Below are 13,752 nucleotides of genomic sequence, written 5' to 3'. Positions count from 1 at the left end.
AGATGTTTATTCATTTGATCTCTTTGTATGTGGATTTGCATCGGCAGAGACAAGAAAATCTGTTTGATGCTCCAGCAAATATACAGATAATGGGAAGGGTTACAGACAACAGAGCTATTGTAAAACAGTCCCTTTAGGCACAATGCAGCCAGTTCAGCCAACTCAATTGGCTTCTCAGGATGGAGCCAAAGAATGTCGACCAACAGTTCAAACTGGTTTTGATTTATTAAAACAATGAAAGTTGAGCTAGCAGACATGTTCTCAACAATATTAGTGCTTGGGCTGCCGAGTGGCGCAGCCGTCTAAGGCACTGCATCTCAGTGCAAGAGGCGTCACTACAGTCCCTGGTTCGATTCCAGGCTATATCACATCCAGCTGTGATTGGGATTCCCATAGGGTGGCGCACAATTGCCCCAGCGTTATCTGGGTTTGGCTATCATCGTAAATAATTTATTCTTAACTCACTTGCCTAGTTAAAAAAAAGGTTACATCTAACTTTTCTTAAAAATAGACGTGTCCTGTTTGTTTTATCCTGTAGTTTAGTAATTTGACAAATCTCAATTTGTCAGGGAAAATAGGTTTGAAAAATGTATTCTGAACCTCGTCTGCTTAGCCAGTATAGCATAGGATTATTGTGGCTATGCATACATACTGTATAAATCTAGATGTTTTTTATTAATAGCTACTAATGTGAACCTCTAAATTACAAAGTAAAAATATGTTGATACAGATTGTTCATGATACGTGACAAATTTATAAAGAGCTTTAGCTCCATGCAGCCACTAAATTGTATGTTTAATTAATAGGCTTTGATTAAGACATTAACATATTATGAGTCTCAATACAGTCATATGATTGCATTGTGTATTACATCACTCAAAGTCACTGTTACTTTCTGAACTTATTACTCTTCCTATTCTTCTTGCCAGCACCAATGGCTGCTTTTTCTGTCATGATCTGTTGGTATTTCTTCTTGTTGTTGCTGTTGAAGTTAAAAGGGAAAGTATTAGCGCTTGACAATTCAAGTAGTTCATATCAGGTATTTGATGTCAATTCAATTGTTCTGCATACCCATGAACTGTATGCCAAAAGCATATTTTCAGGAACACACAAGCTATGAAATTCAATACCGTACATGACACAGAAACCGAAACTTACTGTCTGAACTCTGCATCAGCAAGCAACTCCTCCACCATGGTTCTCTTCCGGTCTTTCTTCGGGACACGGGAATGGTAGAAGTCCACAGGGCTATCTACTACTGTAGCAACCTGCGACAGAAAATCGGTTTTGGGAATTTGGTTTTTATGGAATTTCTTGTGGGAAAATGGTGTCACATGCCTCAAACAGTTCCAGACTCTTGTAGAATCTAGCATTTACCTGAATAACATGGACCACTGAGAAAAACCGAGCACAGTTGAGGGTTAGATGCTTACTGACCTGGAAGTACTTGGGGAATCCATCTCTATCATTCTTCTTATAAAACCGCTTGGGGTCCATTGCTCCACGCATTTTCAGTGCTTTGAGGTCACCCTTTATTTCCTCTGTCATTTCAGGAGCCCTCATGTTAAACCAGCCGGCTCCAGTGGTCTTGTCCCTCTCCTCCTGAGCATGGCAAGACAAGGAAACACGTCAGTCAGGATAGTCGATGAGTGAACAAACAGAACAAAAATAGCTCAAATGTAGTCAAACTATTACGACTACTTGTCCTTGCATCACACTGCTGGTGTTTGCTACTTTCTCTTCTAAATTAATAAACAAGGGTATATGGACTTGTACTCACTTTGCGCTTCAGTTTCGCAGCCTGTTTGGACTCCCTGTATGGAGGCACAGAATCTCTCTTCTCAAACTCTGGGCCAATAACACTCTTCTTCATCAACTGCCAACAGAGAAAATAAATCACAATGTAGGAGAACATTTAAAAAAACACAGATCCATTAAAGTCGAAAGGTTTGAAATTGCATGAAATACTTCCTCATTGAATTACCCAGCCTTGCATAACTACACGATTTATTACCAATTATACACCATATATCACCTTCAAAACAAAATCAATTAGTCATTTACCTCATCTTGGCTCTTCTGTTCCTTCAGTTTTTTCAGGGAGTTAGAGACTGTCTTTGATTTGCTGCCATCGAAATTGATGTATAATCCCCCAAGCTCCTTCACTTTCAGGCCCGGGTCAATACGGCTGGACAACTCTTTCCTATAACAGATTGTAACAAATAATTACCCAGGAGGCACAGCATTGTCCATTCTCCAACTGGTTCAATCTTGATACGTTAATTAATGAAAATGAATGTGAAAATTCTTTATACGTGCTTGGCATTGCAATTCAATAAAATAGCTCCACTGCATTAGATTAAAAAAACAAATCCTGCTTTCCATTCAGAATAAGATGGCATTGTGGTGCTGGAGCCACAACTGTCAAATTAAAGACATTTTTAAAGCACAGATGACAACTGACATTTGCATGACCAAAACAGATACTTACAATTGTGGATTTCTGCTTGTGAAAAGGACTTGTTCATCTTCGTCATCATCATCTCCCTCTTCATCAACAAATTCTTCCTCATCTTGCGCTTCTTCAATGGCCTCTGTGTCTCCCTCTTCCTTCTCATCCACGTAGTAATGTTCATCTGACTGAAGGCCAGGCCGGGTGTCTATGACAAACAGGCCATCAGCTGAGGACTGAGCAGCAGCTTGGGGTCTGGATGGGCCTGCCGCCTCCTCTATACAGACAGCTTCCTCGTCACCATCAGAACCCTGTCTTTCCCTCTCATCCCCTTCCCCAGAATGCCGACTGTTGCCATCGTCATCCTCTTCATCGTCACTGCTCTCCAGCAGACTGATCACGCCAGATTTCTGTATGATGACACAGTCTCTGGACTCCTCTAGCTTGTCAGCATCAGATACACTGACCTTCAGGCTCAGGCTGGAGGTCACCTTAATGGGCGTTGTGGTGTGAGGGGCTTCATCTTGGTCAGCCGTTTTATTCTCAGTTACTAGTGTGCTGCTGACATCCATAGCCTCCTCACTAGGCACTGCCTGACATTCCTGGTTCTTTACCTCCAATGGAGGATCTGTGTGGGTGTTTACATCCACAGTCTTTTCCTCCGCTTCCTCAGACACCACTATAACAGGGGACATTACATTTTCACACGCTGCTACTTTTACTGTTTGCTTAAGAGAGACTTGTGAATCAGCTGGCGTCATCGTCTCCTGTTCAATTATCACTGGGGCGTCCGCATCGGCTGCATCCTCAGTGGACAGCTCCCTCTGCTGGTCTTCTGCTTCCACTGCAGGCTCACAGACTGCCTCAGCCATCTCTGTATCAGCACTCTCACTGATGGTCACCTTCTCCTGTATGTTTTCCTGAACAGGGACATCCACCATAGAGGTATTCTTCTTTGGGTCTTCCCTGGCGGTTGTCTCGGCTGAATCCTGTTGTACACTAGTGACCTTTGGCATCTCTGCATCCTCAGAGACTGTCACACTCCCTGTATGCTCCCGAGCAGGTGCTGAATTTTGGATGGGCGCTGCTGGTTCACCGATCACCACATCCTCAACGGTTAGAGTCTTATCTTCTTCCCCCACTTCTTCTATCATGGAGCAGTCTGGATCAGCGTCGACGGTGTCCTTCAACACTACACTTTCTTCAGCAACCCCGGATGCTCTCACCTTATCTGACTGGCATAGGGCTTTCTCAACCAGTATATCCAGGGCCTTGGCTGTCAGCCGGGTAACTGGTGCTGCCCTGGAACTGCTGTTGGATCCAGTGCGACTACTGCAGGGAGTGCCCCTACCTCTCACCGACCTAGGGCTCCCCAGAGGGGTATACACATCAGTCAGGTCAGACTCAGAGTCTGAAACAGTGGTGCCTGTTTGTTTCAGCTCAGACAGCCTGCGAGTGGACCTCCTGGGAGTCATGCTTGGCCCAGACTCAAAGCTCTCTGAGTCCTGGGGACTCAGAGGGTCACAGGGACATCCTTTACACACACGTCTGCTTCTCCTGCGGGGTAGAGGAGAGTTGGAGCCATCAGTGGTTTCCTCCAAATGCATGGGGATAGCTTCAACAAACCCTCCTCTCCTGCTTCTGGTAACTCTGCGCACTGTGGAGGTCCGATCACCAGAGACACAGGACTCAGGATCAGAAAGCTCTGTGTCCTCGGTGTGACACTTTGAAGAAGCACGGCTGCTGGACACGGCAGTCCTCCTGGTCACTCTGGTCTGCGAACCAGGCACCTTGGACTCAGACACCACAGAGCTGCAGGACTCTGCCTCTGAAACATAATTGTCCTTCTTGGCAGAGTCTGTGAGAACAGCCTTCCTCAGACTCCTGGTGGCCCTGCGAGTGTTTGGTCTTCTGGAGACAGACAATGAACAAGAGTCTACCTCAGACACGTCCTCCTCCTTCGTAGAGTCAGGCTGGTCCCCACCTGCAGCTCTCCTTTGGCCCCTGCGAGCTGGCTGTGTGTCGGGGATAGCCTCCATATCTGATATAGCAGAACAGCAGGAATCTGACTCGGACACGTCAGCTTCATGGGTGGAGTCTACCTGGTTAGCAGAGACAGTTTCGCATTTAGACACCCTGGTCTTCCTCTTCCCGGTGGTGCTCTGGGCCTTGGAGGGAACATCTTGCTGGGAGTCACTGGTCACCTCAGACTGGGTTGCAGTCTCCCCTTTATCAGCTGTCCTCCTGGTTCTCCGAGTGGACGCTGGAGTGGCCTGTGGAGAAATATTATTTGTCAATACCGGTACTTCTGAACTTAAGAGGTCACAGAGAGACAAATTACTTTATAGCATTTTATTTATTTATATATATATTATTAAATCAAATCAATCTCTGGTATGATGAATCTATTGAAAAGCGTTGGGTGTTTCGGGAATCGACAACCATCAAATACACAGGTATGTTTGACAGCGGAGCAGCGCTAAAACAACTAATGAACTCATCCAAGACATTGACCACGTTTACATGCACACAATATATCCTGCATACAGTCTTATTCTGGATAAGCTACATGCACCTTTGATATCCCGCTCACAAGGATCCCTGTATCCATAAATAAACAGAATATTCCTCATTTAAGTTCATATGGTTAAATGGAATAGTAACAAATATGGACACTGACTGTAGACCTGTAACCTCTCACATGCCAACTGCTCAGCATGTGAGAACTCCTTCAAGACTGTTGGAAAAGCATTCCAGGGGACCACCTCATGAAGCTGGTTGAGAGAATGCCAAGACTGTGCAAAGCTGTCATCAAAGCAAAGGGTGGCTACTTTGAAGAATTTCAAATATTTTTAAAATTTGTTTAACACTTTTTTGGGTACTACATGATTCCATGTGTTATTTCATAGTTTTGATGTCTTCACTATTATTGTACAATGTAGAAAATAGTCCAAATTAAGAAAAACACTGTAGTAGGTGTCCAAACCTTTAATTGGTACTGTATGAATTCTTTTAACTGATCAAAAATCAATCAATCCAAACTGTGCAGCAGCCATTTGATGAATGGAAAGAGACGCGTGACAAAATACCTAAAACTTGAATGACATTGGGAAATTGCCACGCCTTCGATACTGGGTAAGGCTACAAGGTAGGGAGTAGGAATGTCCCCAACTAAAACAAACCTTGGGCGACCAAGAGGTCTCTTCTTTCGACCAATCACATTTTTTTTACGTTTATTTTTCCATATATAAAAACATCTGTATGTTTTAATAAAGTAAACTATATGCACACTGTTTGATGAAATGAGACACACAAATGACTCCAGAGGGAGCCCGACGGCAGTTGATTTGGGCCGGACTTGCCTTGCTGTGTTAAAAAAGACAGCTAGTGCCTGTGTGACTGGCACAGGCTGTCGCTCTTTCATCTCCCTGCTGCAGCAACCATACATAGAACAGTAAGTGTTCATTGCGCTGTCGGTGGGGCTGAAACTAACATAATTAGACATTTCTAGTTTCTTACTTGAAAAGTTGTTACCAAAATCCCTCTTTTGTTTAGGAAAAACATCCCCTATTCCCTCAACCCTTGCTCTCTTTACGTGACATGTACACATCACATGCACTTAACCAATAGAGCCTGACCTATAGCATATCATAATGATATCAATAAATTGGTTATAACAAACTCCAACACAGCAGCATAATGGATGCAGAGGATGTGACAAACAAACTTGAAAAGGGGGTATGTTTACAGGTTGCTCAGGAGGGAAAGGGGAAGTCCAATGTGTGGAAGACATTTGAGAGTTCTTTCAGCTCATCACTTACACCTAAATCAAATAGCAAGCTAACATTAATCAATGACCACGTTTACATCAAATCACATTTTGTCACGTGTGGAATACAACAGGTATTACACCTTACCGTAACCAAAAATTCAGCTAAGAAAATATTTACTAAATACACTAAAGTAAAAAAAAAAAATATATATATATATATATAAATAAATAAAAATGTTCCCCCGTGCTTTTATTTATATTTACATGTATATAAACATTTCCTTGCTTTTAGGGCCAATAATGTGATTCTTAAGAAAATGGGCGTGGCTTCACAATTTTAGATTAGAAGAAAATGTCGGGAAATGTGCAGCCGAAGTCTGACGAGAGTGGATACAAATTCATTGCTTTAACAAATTATGACAAATTTAAGGAAATGTAATGTAATGGAAATGTAATAAAGTAATTTATTTTATTTATTTCACCTTTATTTAACCAGGTAGGCTAGTTGAGAACAAGTTCTCATTTGCAACTGCGACCTGGCCAAGATAAAGCATAGCAGTGTGAGCATACAACAAAGAGTTACACATGGAGTAAACAATTAACAAGTCAATAACACAGTAGAAAACAAAGGGGGTCTATATACAATGTGTGCAAAAGGCATGAGGAGGTAGGCAAATAATTACAATTTTGCAGATTAACACTGGAGTGATAAAAGATCAGATGGTCATGTACAGGTAGAGATATTGGTGTGCAGAAGAGCAGAAAAGTAAATAAATAAAAAACAGTATGGGGATGAGGTAGGTGAAAAGGGTGGGCTATTTACCAATAGACTATGTACAGCTGCAGCGATCGGTTAGCTGCTCAGATAGCTGATGTTTGAAGTTGGTGAGGGAGATAAAAGTCTCCAACTTCAGCGATTTTTGCAATTCGTTCCAGTCACAGGCAGCAGAGTACTGGAACGAAAGGTGGCCAAATGAGGTGTTGGCTTTAGGGATGATCAGTGAGATACACCTGCTGGAGCGCGTGCTACGGATGGGTGTTGCCATCGTGACCAGTGAGCTGAGATAAGGCGGAGCTTTACCTAGCATAGACTTGTAGATGACCTGGAGCCAGTGGGTCTGGCGACGAATATGTAGCGAGGGCCAGCCGACTAGAGCATACAAGTCGCAGTGGTGGGTGGTATAAGGTGCTTTAGTGACAAAACGGATGGCACTGTGATAGACTGCATCCAGTTTGCTGAGTAGAGTGTTGGAAGCCATTTTGTAGATGACATCGCCGAAGTCGAGGATCGGTAGGATAGTCAGTTTTACTAGGGTAAGCTTGGCGGCTTGAGTGAAGGAGGCTTTGTTGCGGAATAGAAAGCCGACTCTTGATTTGATTTTCGATTGGAGATTTTTGATATGAGTCTGGAAGGAGAGTTTGCAGTCTAGCCAGACACCTAGGTACTTATAGACGTCCACATATTCTAGGTCGGAACCATCCAGGGTGGTGATGCTAGTCGGGCATGCAGGTGCAGGCAGCGACCGGTTGAAAAGCATGCATTTGGTTTTACTAGCGTTTAAGAGCAGTTGGAGGCCACGGAAGGAGTGTTGTATGGCATTGAAGCTTGTTTGGAGGTTAGATAGCACAGTGTCCAAAGACGGGCCGAAAGTATATAGAATGGTGTCGTCTGCGTAGAGGTGGATCAGGGAATCGCCCGCAGCAAGAGCAACATCATTGATATACACAGAGAAAAGAGTCGGCCCGAGAATTGAACCCTGTGGCACCCCCATAGAGACTGCCAGAGGACCGGACAGCATGCCCTCCGATTTGACACACTGAACTCTGTCTGCAAAGTAATTGGTGAACCAGGCAAGGCAGTCATCCGAAAAACCGAGGCTACTGAGTCTGCCGATAAGAATATGGTGATTGACAGAGTCGAAAGCCTTGGCAAGGTCGATGAAGACGGCTGCACAGTACTGTCTTTTATCGATGGCGGTTATGATGTCGTTTAGCACCTTGAGTGTGGCTGAGGTGCACCCGTGACCGGCTCGGAAACCAGATTGCACAGCGGAGAAGGTACGGTGGGATTCGAGATGGTCAGTGACCTGTTTGTTGACTTGGCTTTCGAAGACCTTAGATAGGCAGGGCAGAATGGATATAGGTCTGTAACAGTTTGGGTCCAGGGTGTCTCCCCCTTTGAAGAGGGGGATGACTGCGGCAGCTTTCCAATCCTTGGGGATCTCAGACGAGATGAAAGAGAGGTTGAACAGGCTGGTAATAGGGGTTGCGACAATGGTGGCAGATAGTTTCAGAAATAAAGGGTCCAGATTGTCAAGCCCAGCTGATTTGTACGGGTCCAGGTTTTGCAGCTCTTTCAGAACATCTGCTATCTGGATTTGGGTAAAGGAGAACCTGGAGAGGCTTGGGCGAGGAGCTGCGGGGGGGGGCGGAGCTGTTGGCCGAGGTTGAAGTAGCCAGGCGGAAGGCATGGCCAGCCGTTGAGAAATGCTTATTGAAGTTTTCGATAATCATGGATTTATCAGTGGTGACCGTGTTACCTAGCCTCAGTGCAGTGGGCAGCTGGGAGGAGGTGCTCTTGTTCTCCATGGACTTCACAGTGTCCCAGAACTTTTTGGAGTTGGAGCTACAGGATGCAAACTTCTGCCTGAAGAAGCTGGCCTTAGCTTTCCTGACTGACTGCGTGTATTGGTTCCGGACTTCCCTGAACAGTTGCATATCACGGGGACTATTCGATGCTATTGCAGTCCGCCACAGGATGTTTTTGTGCTGGTCGAGGGCAGTCAGGTCTGGGGTGAACCAAGGGCTGTATCTGTTCTTAGTTCTGCATTTTTTGAACGGAGCATGCTTATCTAAAATGGTGAGGAAGTTACTTTTAAAGAATGACCAGGCATCCTCAACTGACGGGATGAGGTCAATGTCCTTCCAGGATACCCGGGCCAGGTCGATTAGAAAGGCCTGCTCACAGAAGTGTTTTAGGGAGCGTTTGACAGTGATGAGGGGTGGTCGTTTGACTGCGGCTCCGTAGCGGATATAGGCAATGAGGCAGTGATCGCTGAGATCCTGGTTGAAGACAGCGGAGGTGTATTTGGAGGGCCAGTTGGTCAGGATGACGTCTATGAGGGTGCCCTTGTTTACAGAGTTAGGGTTGTACCTGGTGGGTTCCTTGATGATTTGTGTGAGATTGAGGGCATCTAGCTTAGATTGTAGGACTGGCGGGGTGTTAAGCATATCCCAGTTTAGGTCACCTAACAGAACAAACTCTGAAGCTAGATGGGGGGCGATCAATTCACAAATGGTGTCCAGGGCACAGCTGGGAGCTGAGGGGGGTCGGTAGCAGGCGGCAACCGTGAGAGACTTATTTCTGGAGAGAGTAATTTTCAAAATTAGTAGTTCGAACTGTTTGGGTATGGACCTGGAAAGTATGACATTACTTTGCAGGCTATTTCTGCAGTAAACTGCAACTCCTCCCCCTTTGGCAGTTCGATCTTGACGGAAGATGTTATAGTTGGGTATGGAAATCTCTGAATTTTTGGTGGCCTTCCTGAGCCAGGATTCAGACACAGCAAGGACATCAGGGTTAGCAGAGTGTGCTAAAGCAGTGAGTAAGACAAACTTAGGGAGGAGGCTTCTGATGTTGACATGCATGAAACCAAGGCTTTTTCGAACACAGAAGTCAACAAATGAGGGTGCCTGGGGACATGCAGGGCCTGGGTTTACCTCCACATCACCCGCGGAACAGAGAAGGAGTAGTATGAGGGTGCGGCTAAAGGCTATCAAAACTGGTCGCCTAGAGCGTTGGGGACAGAGAATAAGAGGAGCAGGTTTCTGGGCATGGTAGAATATATTCAGGGCATAATGCGCAGACAGGGGTATGGTGGGGTGCGGGTACAGCGGAGGTAAGCCCAGGCACTGGGTGATGATGAGAGAGGTTGTATCTCTGGACATGCTGGTAGTAATGGGTGAGGTCACCGCATGTGTGGGAGGTGGGACAAAGGAGTTATCAGGGGTATGAAGAGTGGAACTAGGGGCTCCATTGTGAACTAAAACAATGATAACTAACCTGAACAACAGTATACAAGGCATATTGACATTTGAGAGAGACATACAGCGAGGCATACAGTAATCACAGGTGTTGAATTGGGAAAGCTAGCTAAAACAGTAGGTGAGACAACAGCTAATCAGCTAGCACAACAACAGCAGGTAAAATGGCGTAGACTAGGCAACGGGGCCAACAGATAAAACAAACAAGCAGAATGGAGTACCGTGATTTATGGACAGTCCAGCGTGCATCAGCTATGTAGCCAAGAGATCAGTGTCCAGGGGGCAGCGGTGGATGGGGAAGGGAAGCTGGGCTGGCGAGTGTTATCCAGGTTAAAAAAAAACGAACAATGACTAAATAGCTTGTAGCTAGTTAGCTGGTTAGCTTCTGGAGGTTCTTGAGTGTGTTCTAAAAATAAATAAAAAATAATAGCGATTCCGTATCACATTGGGTGAGGCAGGTTTCCGGAAGGTATAAACAAATTAAAAGTCAAAAGAGATAGAAAGTAAATATGGGTCCGGTGGGCGTTTGGGACGCGGCGATTCAGGCGGTTAGCAGGCCTGTGCTAACAAGCTAACAGTTTGTAGGCCCGGGCTAGACAAGGTAGCAGTTAGCGGACCGGAGCTGGACAAGCTAGCAGTTAGCAGGCCGAATTAGCAAGCAGGGAGATAGCGAGGGCTAGAGAGTTAGCCTTTGGGGGACGTCGCGATGGGGTGAGTCTGTTTATTCCTCTTCATGCGGTGACATCGATAGACCGGTCGTGGGCCCGGGTATTGTAGCTCAGGAGTATGCTACGGTGGTAGCGCAGGCCGGGCTAGCTTCAAGCTAAGTGGGTGGAAACGCTAGCCAGGGGTAATCATCCGGGGTTGCGGTTTAGCTAGATAGCTAGTTGTGAAGATCCAGCGTATTTGGAAGCTTAGGTTTAGCAAAATGTTTTTAAAGGGATAGCTATGTAAAAAACGAAAAATATGTAAAAAACGAAAAATATGTAAAAAACGAAAAATAAACAAAATATAAACAAAATATACAGGGACACGACACGACAGGACGACTTACTGCTACGCCATCTTGGATCATGCCTTTTCAACAAGTTAAGTTACACATTGTTGGCTAACAATTTGTTAGATACGCTAACCTGAAGAATCGCATCGCATATCATTACAGCAGTTGTGTGTACCAATATATTAGCTAGCTACATAATGTTACTTGGCTACTAATACATCGAACATGCCAGTATATTAACTATATGCTGTCGAGCTAACTACCCAACACGTATTGACTTGATTATTCAATTAATTCTTAGCTAAGTGCTAGTTATTGTGTGTTCTCAGTGGACATTGTTAATGGAGTCGTATGATGTCTAGTTAGTAATTTTTTTATGCTAGCTAGCAAGAAATTGAATAGCAACAGCATCAACTTCCAGTAGACAGGCAAAGTGCTTGTACGCTCAACTGAAAGGATACCGTTCATTTACAGTATAGTAAAATGAACTATTAGTATGTAGTGTGTGTATATATACTCATTATGTGTAGTACATAGTATGTTAGTATGGGTATTTGGACACAGCTCAAAACATGGCCTACATAAATTGTATATGATTGTATTATAAGAACAATGGTGCAACTAGGGTTGCAAAATTACTGGAACTTTAAATAAATTCAAACAGGATTATGGGATAACAAGGGGATTTGTGCCAGAATCAGGATGGAATAAACAGGAAATCCAGATTCCTCCAAACACGAATTATGGAAAACTAGTGAATTAATTGAAAATTCCTGGAATTTTGCAACACTATTAAAAATAATATTATTTTGTGACAAATGGGCTTTCACCAGCATTGCTGTCTGCGGTTCTGAAACACAGCCTCATCTTCCGTGCGCAGTTGAATTGGTGCCTTGATGCAGTGAAAATAATTAAAAACATTAAGTACGCTGTATGTGGATGCCTTACACCTTTTGTTAGCCTTGAACAATTAGCCTAAACAATAAATTAACTGCAACATGTCTGCAATTGCATTCATAAATGCATGCAACTTTAGTCTTTGCAGTAATAAAGGCCTTTACACATTTGTTAGAAGAGTCTCTGGTACACTTATTTCGTGTCGTTTGTAAACTTCCACACACAGTATGTTAGTATGGGTATATATTTATATATATTTTTAAATATTTTCTTACCTGAATTTTTGGTTTCGGTAAGGTCTACCTGTTGTATTGCGCACATGTGACAAAATGTGATTTGATGAAAACGTGGCAATTGACTAACGTTAGCCAACTATTTGATTTAGGTGTAAGTGATGAGCTGAAAGAAAACTCTCTAACTAGTTAACAGCAGCAAGCTCTCCAGGACAAATTTGTGTGTGTAACTTCAGTGTAAATGGCAATATTGTACTTTTTGTATACAACCGATTGCCTCCTAAAAACAAGTGAACTAAATATTTTTATGCTAGCAAAACAAATGAGGGACTCAAGCTAGGCTAGCTAGCTTGTTGCCACGTGAATATGAACGATCAAGTATTACACTGAAAACGACCTGTATGTACAAAATGCGCTGAACTATATCTAAATGATACACATAATCACGCAATTAAAACCTACCGTAACTCCAGAGGATTCATCGGAGTTTGTTTTAATTGGGGAGCATACGCGTACTCCTCTTCGGGTGGCCACCATCTTGCTCGCGCTGTTCTTTCTCACTTCTTGCACATGTGTTCCCAACGTCAGCCAGAATCCACCAATCTTCTTCAATGAAGTTTAACGGCGGTTGGCATCCAATAAATGTTGCATTACCGCCCCCTACTAGACTGGAGTACAACTCCCTTATACTTTGCTTGAAAAATAAAATCAACACATATCACTACTTTCCCCCAACGCTACACATTCCTTTGTCTCGTGCCCTTCTGCATACGTCTTACATCTAGGAACCTCCCTCCTACACACTGCTGCCACATGTCCATAAACTTGACACCTGTAACAAGGTAACATATTTGGCACAAAAGCTCACACAGGAAAACTTTTATTCTAACATCACTTTGTCTTGAAAAGACTCAACATCAAAACTCAAAAGAACAGGCAATGATTCTCATTTCACCACTCACACCACCCTGACTGCGTGGCAACAAACAACAAGCATCATAAACACCAGGAATCTTCCTCTTCACTTGGTCAACTTTTACATGTACTGCTACCCAAGTAATCACTCCTTTCAATGGCACCCTTTTCTCAAGAGCAAAACAATTCACATTTCTTGCCCCCCCCCCAATTAGTTTAATGTGGATTCTCCCTCTGACCAGCAGAAACACACAATTATCACAAGACCACTTCTGGTTACCTTCACCGATTCAACAGCACCCAGCAGTTTTCACCACAAATGGATCAGCCAAAAGGCAAAGGGTCCACTGTTTCCAAAAACTTCACTCCTGACCCCCGGTGCTGAGACCTTCACCACACCTACCGCCTCCGATACTTCGACCTCATTCACTTCCAGTTT

The 13,752-nt window shown here is 44.0% G+C and overlaps 1 protein-coding gene across 1 annotated transcript; it reads right to left on the bottom strand.

The window, feature by feature from the left end:
- Positions 1–206: 206 nt before the first annotated feature.
- Positions 207–13,053, bottom strand: LOC109882203 (deoxynucleotidyltransferase, terminal, interacting protein 2). The gene is made up of 7 exons (XM_020474286.2): positions 12,861–13,053; positions 2,492–4,725; positions 2,065–2,203; positions 1,781–1,876; positions 1,438–1,602; positions 1,159–1,268; positions 207–982 (listed from the first exon to the last, which is right to left on the bottom strand). Exons 1-7 carry the CDS (start codon positions 12,933–12,935, stop codon positions 889–891), a joined length of 2,913 nt encoding a protein of 970 aa, XP_020329875.1. The 5' UTR covers positions 12,936–13,053; the 3' UTR covers positions 207–888.
- Between the last annotated feature and the right edge of the window lie 699 nt (positions 13,054–13,752).

The sequence above is a fragment of the Oncorhynchus kisutch genome, linkage group LG10 (genome assembly GCF_002021735.2).
Source record: "Oncorhynchus kisutch isolate 150728-3 linkage group LG10, Okis_V2, whole genome shotgun sequence".
NCBI classification, from domain to species: domain Eukaryota; kingdom Metazoa; phylum Chordata; class Actinopteri; order Salmoniformes; family Salmonidae; genus Oncorhynchus; species Oncorhynchus kisutch.
This window is presented reverse-complemented; position numbering and strand designations above follow the sequence as displayed.

Excerpts from the sequence above, each read along its gene's own strand:
- LOC109882203 (XM_020474286.2), bottom strand. The coding sequence starts at position 12,935 with ATGGTGGCCACCCGAAGAGGAGTACGCGTATGCTCCCCAATTAAAACA. Across the intron at positions 4,726-12,860 it reads ATGAATCCTCTGGAGTTACG|GCCACTCCAGCGTCCACTCG; the intron begins GTAGGTTTTAAT and ends ATTTCTCCACAG. Across the intron at positions 1,877-2,064 it reads AACAGAAGAGCCAAGATGAG|TTGATGAAGAAGAGTGTTAT; the intron begins GTAAATGACTAA and ends CTCTGTTGGCAG.